A 12,725-nucleotide genomic window follows, 5' to 3' on the forward strand; every position below is an offset into this window, starting at 1 on the left:
CAGGCAAAAAACATAATCATCTCTTCTAACTCCTAATTTTGTGTTCAGAAGTTGGGCCTCACCAAGTCTTTGATAAGTGGTACCCTATCTAGCTCCATATATTGAGCATGGCGATAGCACTGCCAGGTTAGGAGTCCCCCCGAGGAACCCTGATGCTATACGCGGTATGCATAGATATCAGCCCCCCCTGCCCCCATCATTTGGCTTTTGATAAATTAATGTAATCCACTTAAAAATGTTAAACCTTTCTTTTGTTAATGAACTAACAGAACAATCCTTCTTTTCAATATGAACTTGAACATTTTGTTGGCCAGCCTACCTTGATGTGAATTATTCCGAGAGCAGTAGAATGACATAATTTAGTCATGACTCAGAGGCAAACTTGTCCCCTGAGACAGCGGAGGAATAAAAGTCACCGTGCTTTACACAGAGCATACCAAGTCTAGGGCATTCTAAACACTGTCAGCCATAATAAAATAAAAATGACATGTCAAACATCATACTGCTGATTTTACAAATCGTACCAGCTATGTTCCGTGACATCTGAATCTCTCTCATACATACATACATACATACATACATACATACATACATATATATACACACACATATATATATATATACACACATATATATATATATATATGAAATGCCTACAAAGTCAAAGAAAGGTTATGTTTACACAATCCATTGTGTAAACATAACCTGTGTTTCTTATGAAAAAGACTAAGAGCATCAAGGCAATCACCACTTCATTTATACTCAACCATCTTCTTATAGCGCCTCCATGAAGACCAATGGGCAAATTGATTTAAACATACATTGTGTTTTATTGTACAATATTACAATTTAATTTGTACAAATACACTTACCAAAACAAATAAAAATTATAATAAAGGCTCCAATTTCGAGTTCCAAAGAGTAATGAGGGGCTGGTACTAACTGTGCCTGTGTGAACCAACGTGTAGCAGTACAGAACTGCAAGGCAGCTGGTCAGCAGTAGACACACAGGAACACCGCCAGGGAAAGTGGCCTCCTGACTTACGTCCACAACCATCTTTAAGAGGGGAGATGGACAAAAGCAACAGCGCACATACCCCCACAGACCCATCAGAGCAGATACTGTTGACCCCAAAAACCCAGTTTGTACAAAAAGTTGTCATGGGCCACTTTGTGTTGTTGTGGTTTGTATATGATTGTGTTAGGGTGGAGGATGAAGAGGACATGGGGAGTACACTTTTGTTTGTTTGTCATTTGGTCCCGGTCTGCTGTGGTAAGAAGCTGTAGCGGTGTGTGGGGGGGGGGTCGAGGTCCGAGAGTCCAGCAGAGTCCTTTAGGAGCGAGTGTACTTCCCCCAGATGTGCAGCATGAAGACCGAGGCGATGAACAGTAGACTCATCACCAACACCGGCACCGGCCCACTGTCAGGAGAGAACGTTACACTCATCAACATCCTGGACACCTTCAGCTCTGCTGCAGCGACCCACTTCATTGATGAGCTTCTGCACCCAGGAGGGGCTGGGAGAAGGACTGAGGGAGGGAGTGGTCGTGGGATGTATTGCTAAGTAGCAACATTGCCATGCCAACCATGTGCTCCATTTGCCACCTCCTCTCCCCGACAGGAGGCTGTAATTGAGTTGACCTTTCAGAGTGAAGCCTTTAATGAACTTTTGAGGCCAGTTCCAACGGCGGAACAAACACACATTCAAGAGACAGCGCTGTATAGCCCGTCAATCCCCACTTCCATGCATTCTATACGCAGCATCATGGACCAGACCTGAGCCAGGAGTCCTGGAAACAAGAGTGCTTCAATATCCGACAGATACTATTATGGATCAAAGCTCTGTAAATGGTATGAGGTTTTCTTTATGAATATCGAGGGATTAAGTTATTTTTTCGTGTTTGACACAACGGATTCCACAACGGTGGGAGTCAAATTCTGTTTAGTTATAAAAAGTACAGCCATTGTGGCTGGATGTCTACGTAGACCTATGTCACTTGTGCAGTGCCTTACTTCGCAATTGCACACATGACGTGTTGGCATCACTTACACTTTGAGTCCTGGCGAGTCCTCTGTGTAGAAGCGCCACATGCCCCCAGTGCCTGCTGAGGATGTTGTCCTGCCAGCGCTGCGTGTGCTGCTGCTGGTGGCCTTCCTGTAACATGCACACATGGTTGGTTTGGTTAAGTTGTCCAATAGACCAATCATACTGGACTTTCTTGAAAGGGAAACTTATACTCAAAACACAGTTATCGAAGACGAAAGGAAAGAACCCGCATGAATAATTTTCTTTCTCTCAAAAAGTGTTGCTCAGTGACCTTGTAAACACAATTAATAAAAAAACATTTGCCATTAATGAATCAAATACAGTGCCATCATATATTGTATAAATAGTACAGTACAGTGATCTCTAGTTGGTACGGGTTGTTGTTGATTCATTGCTTGTTTATTTGTGTGATGAGATTAAATAGAGGTTAATGAGACAATGAAGAGGATGATTATATTGCAAATGATCACAAGAGCGCAGATGAGCCTCTGATTACACAATGATTAAGCCAAGAGCAGCATCCATTTAATGCCGTTAACAGTGTTTGAAATACATTAAGCATAACTCAATTGCATACCAGAATAGATGCAGCAGAGTTGCCAGTTTTTTGTGAGTGCATGTGCGTGTGTTTGTGTGTATCTTAAGTTGACAAAAAAAAAAAAGTAAACCGTGTTATTCTTCAAACGGACAGGCCATGGAAATTAAACATCATCAAAATGAGAGGGTTAAACGGTGGGTTATCTGCATGTTTTTTCAACTTGTGAGGACTCAAGAGCTTGCATGGTGCCTCAGTGCCCACCTCTGTCTGACTGTGGAGCCTGCTGCCCGTGGGGCAACGGTTTTGCTTGGGGACCGGCCAGAGGCCCCGACGCTGGCTGAACTTGCTGCTGGTACACGCTACAGGAGGAAAGAAAAACAGGATATTGGATGTAGATGTGTACAGTCATATGTTCCCCGTTCAACCTGATTGCTGGGCAAGGCCTTACAAGATAATAGGTACTACCTCTGAATCATGTTATAACATATACATACAAAACACATTATTGACGGGTAATAATAACCTTGTAAATAAGTTATTTTTTTCAAACTGTAGCAGAGGAATGGACTATTCTATAAATGAAACGAATGCCACGTCTGCTAACTCACAGAGAAGCTCTAACGTTAGCAAGCAGGCTATGCTAACATCAGAGGGGCAGTATAGTATACAGACGCATTAGAATTGAATGAAACTGCGCAGCACATCAACACAATTTCAGGCGGAAGAGAACTCTTACCATTGTGCTTTAATGTTCAAAACACACACTGAACTTGGAGAACTGCTTGAAGCTTATGTCCACGTCAAATGTGAGTGGGCTGCCGGCGTTACTTCAACACACTTGATTAGAGCTAGGAGAGATGACGCTCGTCTAAAAGGACACGACTACAAAACCAAAGCCCCCTAAAGGAGTCCAGAGAGAAGCCTGATCAGCAGAGAAACACTGATACAAATACTGCAACGCTCGCCAAACGCAGTATCGTGCGAATAACCTCCATTATTTAAATACCTTTCAAAGGTCCTAAATTTAATATTTTTATAATATAAAATGAAAACAGTTTAGATTTTTTATAACGGCAAATACGTTAAAGCTTTGAAGGAGTGCCGACGTGTCTTACAGGAAGCGGCTGTCATACTTGGAGGAATTAGGCGCCATTGTGGTTCCTACAGGAGCCCCTAATCCATAGGATTTAATGAGAGAGCTGGATCTATCATGGCCGACTCCCATCACAGTTGCACTGTATATTTACACCTCAGTCGAGAGAAACAAATAAACTGATAGGGATTTCTTTCCACCAGGCTCTCAATCTAGAGCTTTCAAGACATTGCTAGTAACAGGGTGCAGTGGCGCGATCTAGAGGTAACATTTACAGCCTTGTTATTTTGTCATTTATTTCCCAAAAGAATGTACAGAGCAACGTTGTCTTTGTGGTTCACTTAGAAATCTAGAAATCTCACTGTAATGCCAATTCAACAACTTCAACACTTCTGAATTAAAACTATATCTACGTGCGCTTTTCTGTTTGTGATTGTACACTTGGTCATCTATGACACGCGTTTGAGTGCCTTTGACAACGAAAACACATAGAGAACGATCTCTCAACTTGAGAAAGAGTTAAACTAAGGTAGTAACACTTGTTTCTGCTGCCAGAATGGCCCGGGTGGTGTTTCTCCATCCCGACCTTGGAATAGGTGGAGCTGAACGACTGGTGGTGGATGCTGCAGTAGCCCTGAAGTCCAAGGGCTGTAGCGTCCAAATCTGGACAGCACATTATCATCCATCACATTGCTTTTCCGAGACCCTGGACCAGGATTTACCAGTGGTGGGTGTCCGGGATTACACACAAACACACACACACACACACACACACACACACACACACACACACACACACACACACACACACACACACACACACACAAGGACTACTTATTACTTGTTATTGGACTAATATTGTCAAGTTCCACAGTGACCACATTAAATGTACACTGCCTGCTTTTCTAACAGGTGTGTGTAGGTGACTGGCTGCCCACTAGTGTCTGCGGCTACCTACATGCCCTGTGTGCCTACCTGAGAATGATCTATGTGGCTCTATACCTGGTATTTTTTAGCGGATTGGAATATGACGTCGTCTTCTGTGATCAGGCAAGTCCTCACTCCTCCATCGGAGCACTTTTTTTAGATACTTGCTACCTTTTATGTCGTGTCCTTTAGGATGAGATGTAACATGGATTTTCCTATCGATGATGACTATGGTCCCTTCCCCAGGTGTCCGTGTGTATTCCAGTGTTGAGGTTGTCCCGTCGGAGGAAGAAGGTTCTGTTCTACTGCCACTTCCCAGACCAGCTCCTCACCCAGAGGCAGTCGGCTTTGAAGAGGCTCTACCGTGCTCCCATCGACTGGATGGAGGAGCGCACTACTGGGATGGCTGATATGGTAGGGAGATATAGGGACAGAATGCTCACTCGGAAGCCTTTGGACAATTGTCTCTTATTTTCTAGTGAAGCGATTGCCAAGGGGGGTTAAAGGATAACTTTGAGATTTTAGACCTAAACCTTAGTGACTGATGTGGAAAACCATTTTTGAAATTGGTCCAGAATTGGAGGAGAGCATTCAGCCATTGCAGCTCACTCATAGGCGTAATTTACGGGGGGGTTAGAGGGGTTATAACCCCCTCAATAATCAGATCCAGCTAATATAACCCCCTCGATATCATCACACATAATTCAGATGAACAAAAAAATGAAATATTCTGAATTAATACCTTGTTTGTTTTCTTTATTCGTTTAATTTGTCAGCAAGATAGTATCATGTTTTGATCATCTGTAATGTACCCCCCCCCCCCCCCCCCCAGCCCACCGACTACTTGGTATTACCCAAACTATTTCGCAAGGTCGCTGGGATGAATAGTAAGAGAAGACTAATGCTAACTGTACATGAATGGATATGAAAAGGACACTGAAAGGCAGCCAGGGCCAGACAACAATTTTTAATTGTTGGTCGTCAAAGGAGCCAAAAGCCAAAAGGAGTAAAAATCCTGACGATAAGGAGGTAAATACCCGTATTGTTAAGTTAGGTGTTATCATCCACTCTATATTTGTTCACTACCTGGATAGTTGACGCCTCCATTTAAAGTGGAGAGGGACCTTCACTTTCCCCATACAAACCCTCAGAATAAAGAGGTGTCAGTGGAGAAACAAAATAATTTTCGATTGAGAGCATAATTTCACATTCAAACAGTATCGTTGGTGTGCTATGTGCAGTAAAACCAGACGATCTGAATAATTCCTGATTCATGCCAGATATTTATTTCCCGCTTTGTAAGACCTAGCTAGCTAACTATGTGAACTTTATATGATTAGCATAGGCTACGTTGTAATGGGAGCGATAGACGTCCTCAAACTAAGATTCTAGAACCCACTGCCTCAAACGTACTCGGTTACGGGTGGGTAAAATGCAATGTGAGTACAGAGACCAAATTGCTGTTTGCTCCCATACAGTCACACATACAGTTTTTTGGGGGAATGCATTAATTTACTTAGAGATGTCATCCATTGATAGCTAGCTCCTGTTTGAGCGTGCACTCCTGTACTGTACACACACATACACACACACACACACACAACGGTTAATGACGGTGCATGTGAGTAGGCTTGCTCTTAGGAAACATTGAAACAGCATTATTGTTATTATTATTAATAATAATAATAATAATAATACAGGAACGGCAAATTGGCATGTTACCTTTTACACAAGAAGATGATTGATTAAATAAATAAATAAATATGCCGCGAGTTTAACCCCCCCAATGGTAGACCCAAAGTTACGCCCTTGAGCCCACTCCAGTGTAACCCTAGGGGAATTGGTGCCCCATCAGTGTATGTCCTCTAATAATTCGATTGATACCTTTACCCCAAGAGACGTTCTATACATTTAGAGACAGGTCTTGTGGACCAGGTAGGCATCATCCCAAGGATGCCTACTGGTAGGTTGTGGACATTGGGGATCAAACCAAGAACTTTGTGACTGAGCCATCCGGTTCTGGGTCAACAACACAAATTAAAGTCTCACTGCAGCTGTGTGGCAGTAGCCAGTAGACCTCAGCTGTGTGGCTGGCGTGATGGGAGGGGTTTTGGGAGTATCGATAGTAACGTTCTTGTAAACAAAGAGAGGTTTGGGCTGCCAGCATGCCTCAGGAGAGTAGCTTAACGATGGCCATTATTCGTGTAATATTTGTAAAATATTACTGGCGTGAATGACTCCATATGAACCTCTCTCCAGATCGTAGTTAACAGTCGGTTCACGGCGGGGGTCTTCAGGGAGACGTTCCTCAGCCTGAAGGAGGTCCAGATCGACGTGCTCTATCCTTCCCTCAACACGGTCAACTTTGACCGGCCCTCCGAGGGGACTCGGGCCCTGGCCGGCCTGCTGCCCGAGGGCACCGCCTGCCTCTTCCTGTCTCTGAACCGCTACGAGCGCAAGAAGAACCTGGGCCTGGCTCTGGAGGCCCTGGCGGCCCTGAGGGACGCGCTGCCCTCCGCCCTGATGGCGGGCGTCCACCTGGTGGTGGCGGGGGGGTTTGACGAGCGCGTGTCCGAGAACCTGCAGCACCACGCCGAGCTGAAGGAGCTGGCGGGCCGCCTGGGCCTGGGAGACCGGGTGACCTTCCTGCGCTCGCCTTCGGACGACCTGAAGGTGGCGCTGCTGCGGAGCAGCGCGGCCGTGCTCTACACCCCCAGCAGGGAGCACTTTGGGATCGTGCCCGTGGAGGCCATGTACTGCTGCTGCCCGGTCGTCGCCGTCAACTCCGGGGGCCCACTGGAGAGTGTGGAGGACGGGGAGACAGGCTTCCTCTGCGAGCCCACAGCCGCCGCCTTCTCCCAGGCCATGGAGAAGCTGGTCAGGGAGCCCCAGCTCCGCAGGGGCATGGGACAAGCTGGGAAGAAGCGGGTGCAAGATAAGTTCTCCCTAGAGGCCTTCTCAAACCAGCTGCATGGGTACATCCTCAGGCTGAGCCAGTGAGGACATTGCTGGGGCAGAGTTAGAGGAGTTGGTGGTCTCAGGGTGGCAGTTGAGGTGAGAGAAGCTCTGAATAGTATTAACTGGCCTCAGCTTTGATCTAGTTCCCTGGAGCAGCGTTATCTGTCATTAAACTGTGAGACTGGTGGTTTAGGGGCCAGGTAAAGGGCCACAGATAAGGGGGGGGGGGGGGGGGGGGGGGGGGGGTGGAGGTTGTGTTTTGGAAAAGGAAGACAAGTGATGTAAAGGCTCTGGCTGTGTTTGTATGTAGTAGCACACATTTATCAGCCTGTGTGTGTGTGTTTGCGTGTGTGGGTGCGTACGGGAGGTGATGAAGAGGTGCCGAGGTAGGGGGCTCTGTGGCAGAGGATATTATGAGGACTCTAAGGACAATTAATCAGCATTCCCCCTGGAGGGGTTGCTGAGGGGAAGAGGGACGGAATCTCTGTGCCAATTAAGAAAAGAGTAACGAGTTTACCCATCCTGCGCCTGGAAAAATGCCACCCTCTGTGTGTGTGTGTGTGTGTGTGTCTGTGTGAGAGAATGTGCAGCAGTATACAGTTGCACATGTGCAAGAGAGGGCCACCGCCGCTGCAAACAAGAGCCCAACAAATGACTGGAGCCAATAAATTGATTGCTTGAATGAAATGTTTTGCAGTCTCTCTTTTGTCTGGGCCGGGCTCACAGCAGAGAGAAGCCGTGAGGGGGAGGAATGTGGTGAGGAGCAGGCCTCTGAGCGGACGCTCACATGCCCCGGATCAATACCCGGGTTGTCTGGACGGGGGCTGCGTCGGACGCTATTAGCGGGCGATAAAGCGTTTGGCTGTGTCAGACGTGGGCTGATGTGTGTGAGGGTCTGGGTCGTTATCAGTGGGAAGAAAGGCAGAAGGTTGTTACTGCTCCGGCTCTACTACTGCATGGCCCGGCACATATCGACATTCCTGGAGAACTAATAAACAAGGGGACACATAGTTTCCCCACTCTTGGCTAGTTTGTTTTGTTCATGTTTTCCCCCTCTGACCTTTAATAACTGCTAACGGAGGTTCTTTGAGAGTGAGACAAGAGGCTTGGACGAGTAGTTCATGTGGGATCACCTATGTTTTTATTGAAAGAAATATTTTGTTTGTCGGGCAATGTTGTTCTACAGATTGTTTATTTCCGAAATTCAATCACAGTAATCAAGATTGTATAAGCAAGACACTGGTTGGACTCATTTGGTCTTTACAGATCTTTACAGATCTTTACAGCTCAGATTCTGTGGGGATCATCTCAGGTATCATCCTTTGAAACGTTTGGGTCGCCACCTCATCCTCTGTGTCCTTGGTCTTGTACAGAGTCTAGAAAGATGTAAACAGAAAAGTTTGACCATTAACCTCCATTTACATTGAGGGCATTTAGCAGACGCCTTTATCCAAAGCCACTTACAATAAGTGCATTTGGCAGAAGAAAGTGAAAAAACAATGTATTGCTGTCAGTACTGTAAGGATGTTCATAGAAGACAGTGCCAAGCACTTACAATTACTTGGTGATCCCATACCTTGTATACAACCAAAGTAGGAAGGATAAGATGTTACACAATACTTAATACATTTTGTGCCAGGACATACAAAGTACAATTAGTGCGCAAGAAGAAGGATATTTTATGGAGAGTTAGAGAGGATGAGGGTTGCTGGAGGGTAAGGAGGTCAAATATATACAAACCAACGAGGAGTCATAGCGATGGTCCTAGCAGCATTGCATGCTTACACATTTGCACACATACACACGATTATTATACTTATAATACATTGTACGGTCCACAGCCTTCTTGGTTTGCCTTTTGCAATCCAGATCACCTTAAAGTGCAGTATAATGGCATAAGTTAAGGTATAAATACATTCAAAACACACACACACACACACACACACACACACACACACACACACACACACACACACACACACACACACACACACACACAAACACACACAAACAATGACAGGTCCCTGGATTGAACCCACCTGGGTGCAGACGGCGCGTCCGTAGCGGACGAAGGTGACAAAGTGCTCGCTGTTGAGGTGGAGCAGGTCGTAGCTGAGCTGGTGGTGCAGCAGGGCCTGGCAGCGGTGCTGGAGCAGCTCGGGGGGGCTGGGCCAGAGCTGGTGCTTGTTGTTGTTCACCCTGATCCGGGTTCCTGGGGGGACTTTAATCTGGGTAATGAGCTGCCTGCGGATGCTGGTCCTTCTGAGGGGGCCCCCGGCCGTGCGAGGGGCCATTTGGTGGAGGAAGCTGCGACAGAGCGCCTGCATGGCGTTCTCGTCTGGAAATGAAAGAGAGTTTAGTCTCTCTGACACTTACTGCATGGGGTCACCTGGAAGTAATAGGATCAGTTACAGTCCTAGACTCTATTGATCCTACTCTGTCCGATTTATCTATACATATATATATATATATATCTGAGTAATAATTCCAAAACATAAACATAGAATACATACAGTATGGTTTTTGCGCTTATAGATATTTATAAAGATAATGTTTATAATGTGTTCATTCAAATGTTTGCATTAATAACAATACCCCACAACCTAAACGTACATAGAGTATAATTTCAGAAAAAAATGATATATTTTGCCCCATATTTCTTTATGAAAGACAATATAACTCTGTTGACAGCATTTTATAAAAATGTAAATGAATTAACACAAATAAACAGCCAATAACATTTATACCTCCGACACCAAAATGAACCGCATGGCCATCCCCGTCATAGATGGCCCAGAGTGAGAGCCCTGTTCCTGGGTACACAAACTCAATCAGGTCCCCCACCTGGGCTCCAGACACATTCTGATCGATCTAGAGTGGAAAATAAAACAGCTTTGCCTGTAGTCGCAGTAACACTGCCATGATAGTGGTAACGTTTTTATTTAATTTTTCTGGTAATTAATATTTTTCTAACATAATCTTGATAGTCAGTGGTAGTGGTAGTACATTAAAGTTACACACATTTACAAATGTAAAATAAAAAAGAAATCTCAACTTCCAGAATAACATTGCATTATGATAGATCAGCTGATACGTTTAAGCCGATAATAATAAACATTAAATAAGTGTATTTAATAAAATAATGAGAAACAAACCAAATAATCTAAACACATACGTTTTTTTTATTTGAATAATATTTTCATTTACATTAATAATAATTTTAAATCAGTAAATGTACATTGCAGAGATGAAGGAATATTTAGATTGTTTAACATCACTACTTTCAAATGTTCCCATCTATAGGCGGCAGAGGCTCAGGACGTAGAGTGGGTTGACTGCTAGGTCGATCCCCAGCTCCTAGGGTCAAGGTGTACCCGAGCAAGGCGTCTCACCCTAACGGCTCCGAACCAGCTGTCTGTTGCCTTGCATGGTTGACACCGATGTGACTGTGTGTTTGAATAGGTGAATATTTGGCAATAATTGTAAAGCGCTTTGAATGGCCACTTGTTAGAAAAGTGATATATTGCCAAAAGATATACGTCCATTTACTATGCAAAGCATTTAAAAAAGAAACACTCTAAACATTGGCAGACTTTTATAAGGATGGCAGTTTAAAGTTCTTACCTGTTTATTTTGTATTTGTGCAAAAAAGCTATTCCACATTCCAAACATATCCATAGTTGCCGCAAACTATGGTCTCCGTACGCACTAACTGGAATGCATTATTAAGTACATATATGACTATGTTCAATAGGTCAGGTTGTGTTGTTATTTCCTGATGACCTTGACAGTATCAGTTATTAAGATGGAAGATAGGATGATAAGTAACCATATTAGACTAAATTTGAAATGGCAGTGACTTGAAAGTGTCTTCAAAGGTTGTTTATTTTTTCTACATTATGTACAAACCTTGGTCGAATTTTAGTTTTAGGTTGAATCCTAAGTTTAACATAATTATTCAGAGGAAAATATGAATTCCCCTTCCTTCCGTTAAAGTCCCTCTCTCTCTCTCTCTCTCTCTCTCTCTCTCTCTCTCTCTCTCTCTCTCTCTCTCTCTCTCTCTCTCTCTCTCTCTCTCTCTCTCTCTCTCTCTCTCTCTCTCTATCTCTCTCTCTCTCTCTCTCTCTATCTCTCTCTCTCTCTACCATATATGAACACAAAAACACATGGTTCTTTAATATATCACATAATAGAGGCTGATTTGATCAAAGCCAATATATCAACCATATATTGCAAAGGGGGTGACAGTGAGCTCGTACAGGGATGATTTAGGCCTGCTTGACCTGATCATTCAACCAAACAAAAGTACACACATTCTTTACTCAGGTAGGAGTACAGATAGTATGACTCTGGTTAAAGAAGAAGTACTGATTCAACTTCTATACTAAAGTAAAAGTTGACAACTACAGGCTCTGAAATGAACTCAAAATATGAATGTAAAAAGTTGCCCTCTAACATTTCTACCGGTTGTTTCTGTGCAAAGCTAACTGTACCTCACACATTATATTGATATATAATTTGAAGACTGGTAAATATATTTTTTCTCCTAAACAAACACTTCCGCTCACCTACGTACGGATGTAGTCTGATGCGGTTCGTCTCCTCTCCTCCCATCCTCCTCAGTCTGCTCTTTCTCCTATCCTGCCTCTCACCTTAAGTTACAGAGGACTCCATCCCCCCCTCCCCCTCCTCACCTATTGCTAGGCCCTGTGGTGTGGATGGTTATTGAGATCGCAGTGTGTCTGAGCAGGGGTGATAACGGGAACCCAGGTGCCACCGGCACACCACTGCTTAATTAATTAATGAGACTGCAGGCCTGCGTTTTCCAATTCCACCTCGCCAGCAACCAGGGTGGGGGGCGGGGGTGGGTTGGGGTGGGCTGGTGGAGGGGGGGGGGGGGAGCACGGTCTCTCAGAGGAAAGATGTTTAGGTTGAGGTTTTCATTGGATGCGTGTGCGTGTGTGTGTGCGTCGGCCTGTGTGTGCGTGTGCGGGTATGTAAATGTGTGTGTGTGTGTGTGTGTATGGGAGGGTATGTGTGTGTGTTCATGTGTGTTTTATGGGTGAATATCTATTTTGTTGGCAGTTTGGGAGCCGCTCTCCTCGTTAGTGGAATATTAAGTATGAACGGCGTATTTTTACCCCCATGCCCTGACTTTAAA

The 12,725-nt window shown here is 44.5% G+C and overlaps 2 protein-coding genes across 2 annotated transcripts; one reads left to right on the forward strand and one right to left on the reverse strand.

Annotated features, from left to right (window-relative positions):
* Window positions 1-806: 806 nt before the first annotated feature.
* sec61b (SEC61 translocon subunit beta) lies at window positions 807-3,483 on the reverse strand. The gene is made up of 4 exons (XM_030370679.1): window positions 3,323-3,483; window positions 2,848-2,945; window positions 2,052-2,156; window positions 807-1,421 (listed from the first exon to the last, which is right to left on the reverse strand). The coding sequence occupies exons 1-4, from the start codon at window positions 3,323-3,325 to the stop codon at window positions 1,334-1,336; spliced, it is 294 nt and encodes a 97-aa protein (XP_030226539.1). The 5' UTR covers window positions 3,326-3,483; the 3' UTR covers window positions 807-1,333.
* Window positions 3,484-3,714: 231 nt separating this feature from the next.
* On the forward strand, window positions 3,715-8,593 carry alg2 (ALG2 alpha-1,3/1,6-mannosyltransferase). The gene is made up of 5 exons (XM_030370678.1): window positions 3,715-3,943; window positions 4,235-4,406; window positions 4,592-4,729; window positions 4,853-5,020; window positions 6,866-8,593. The coding sequence occupies exons 2-5, from the start codon at window positions 4,236-4,238 to the stop codon at window positions 7,604-7,606; spliced, it is 1,218 nt and encodes a 405-aa protein (XP_030226538.1). The 5' UTR covers window positions 3,715-3,943; window position 4,235; the 3' UTR covers window positions 7,607-8,593.
* Window positions 8,594-12,725: the final 4,132 nt, after the last annotated feature.

This window comes from Gadus morhua, chromosome 11, assembly GCF_902167405.1.
Source record: "Gadus morhua chromosome 11, gadMor3.0, whole genome shotgun sequence".
In the NCBI taxonomy this organism is placed as follows: domain Eukaryota; kingdom Metazoa; phylum Chordata; class Actinopteri; order Gadiformes; family Gadidae; genus Gadus; species Gadus morhua.

Excerpts from the sequence above, each read along its gene's own strand:
- sec61b (XM_030370679.1), bottom strand. Across the intron at positions 2,157-2,847 it reads GGCTCCACAGTCAGACAGAG|GAAGGCCACCAGCAGCAGCA; the intron begins GTGGGCACTGAG and ends TGCATGTTACAG. Across the intron at positions 1,422-2,051 it reads GACTCGCCAGGACTCAAAGT|TGGGCCGGTGCCGGTGTTGG; the intron begins GTAAGTGATGCC and ends CTCTCCTGACAG.
- alg2 (XM_030370678.1), top strand. The coding sequence starts at position 4,236 with ATGGCCCGGGTGGTGTTTCTCCATCCCGACCTTGGAATAGGTGGAGCT. Across the intron at positions 4,407-4,591 it reads TGGACCAGGATTTACCAGTG|GTGTGTGTAGGTGACTGGCT; the intron begins GTGGGTGTCCGG and ends CTTTTCTAACAG. Across the intron at positions 5,021-6,865 it reads CTACTGGGATGGCTGATATG|ATCGTAGTTAACAGTCGGTT; the intron begins GTAGGGAGATAT and ends ACCTCTCTCCAG.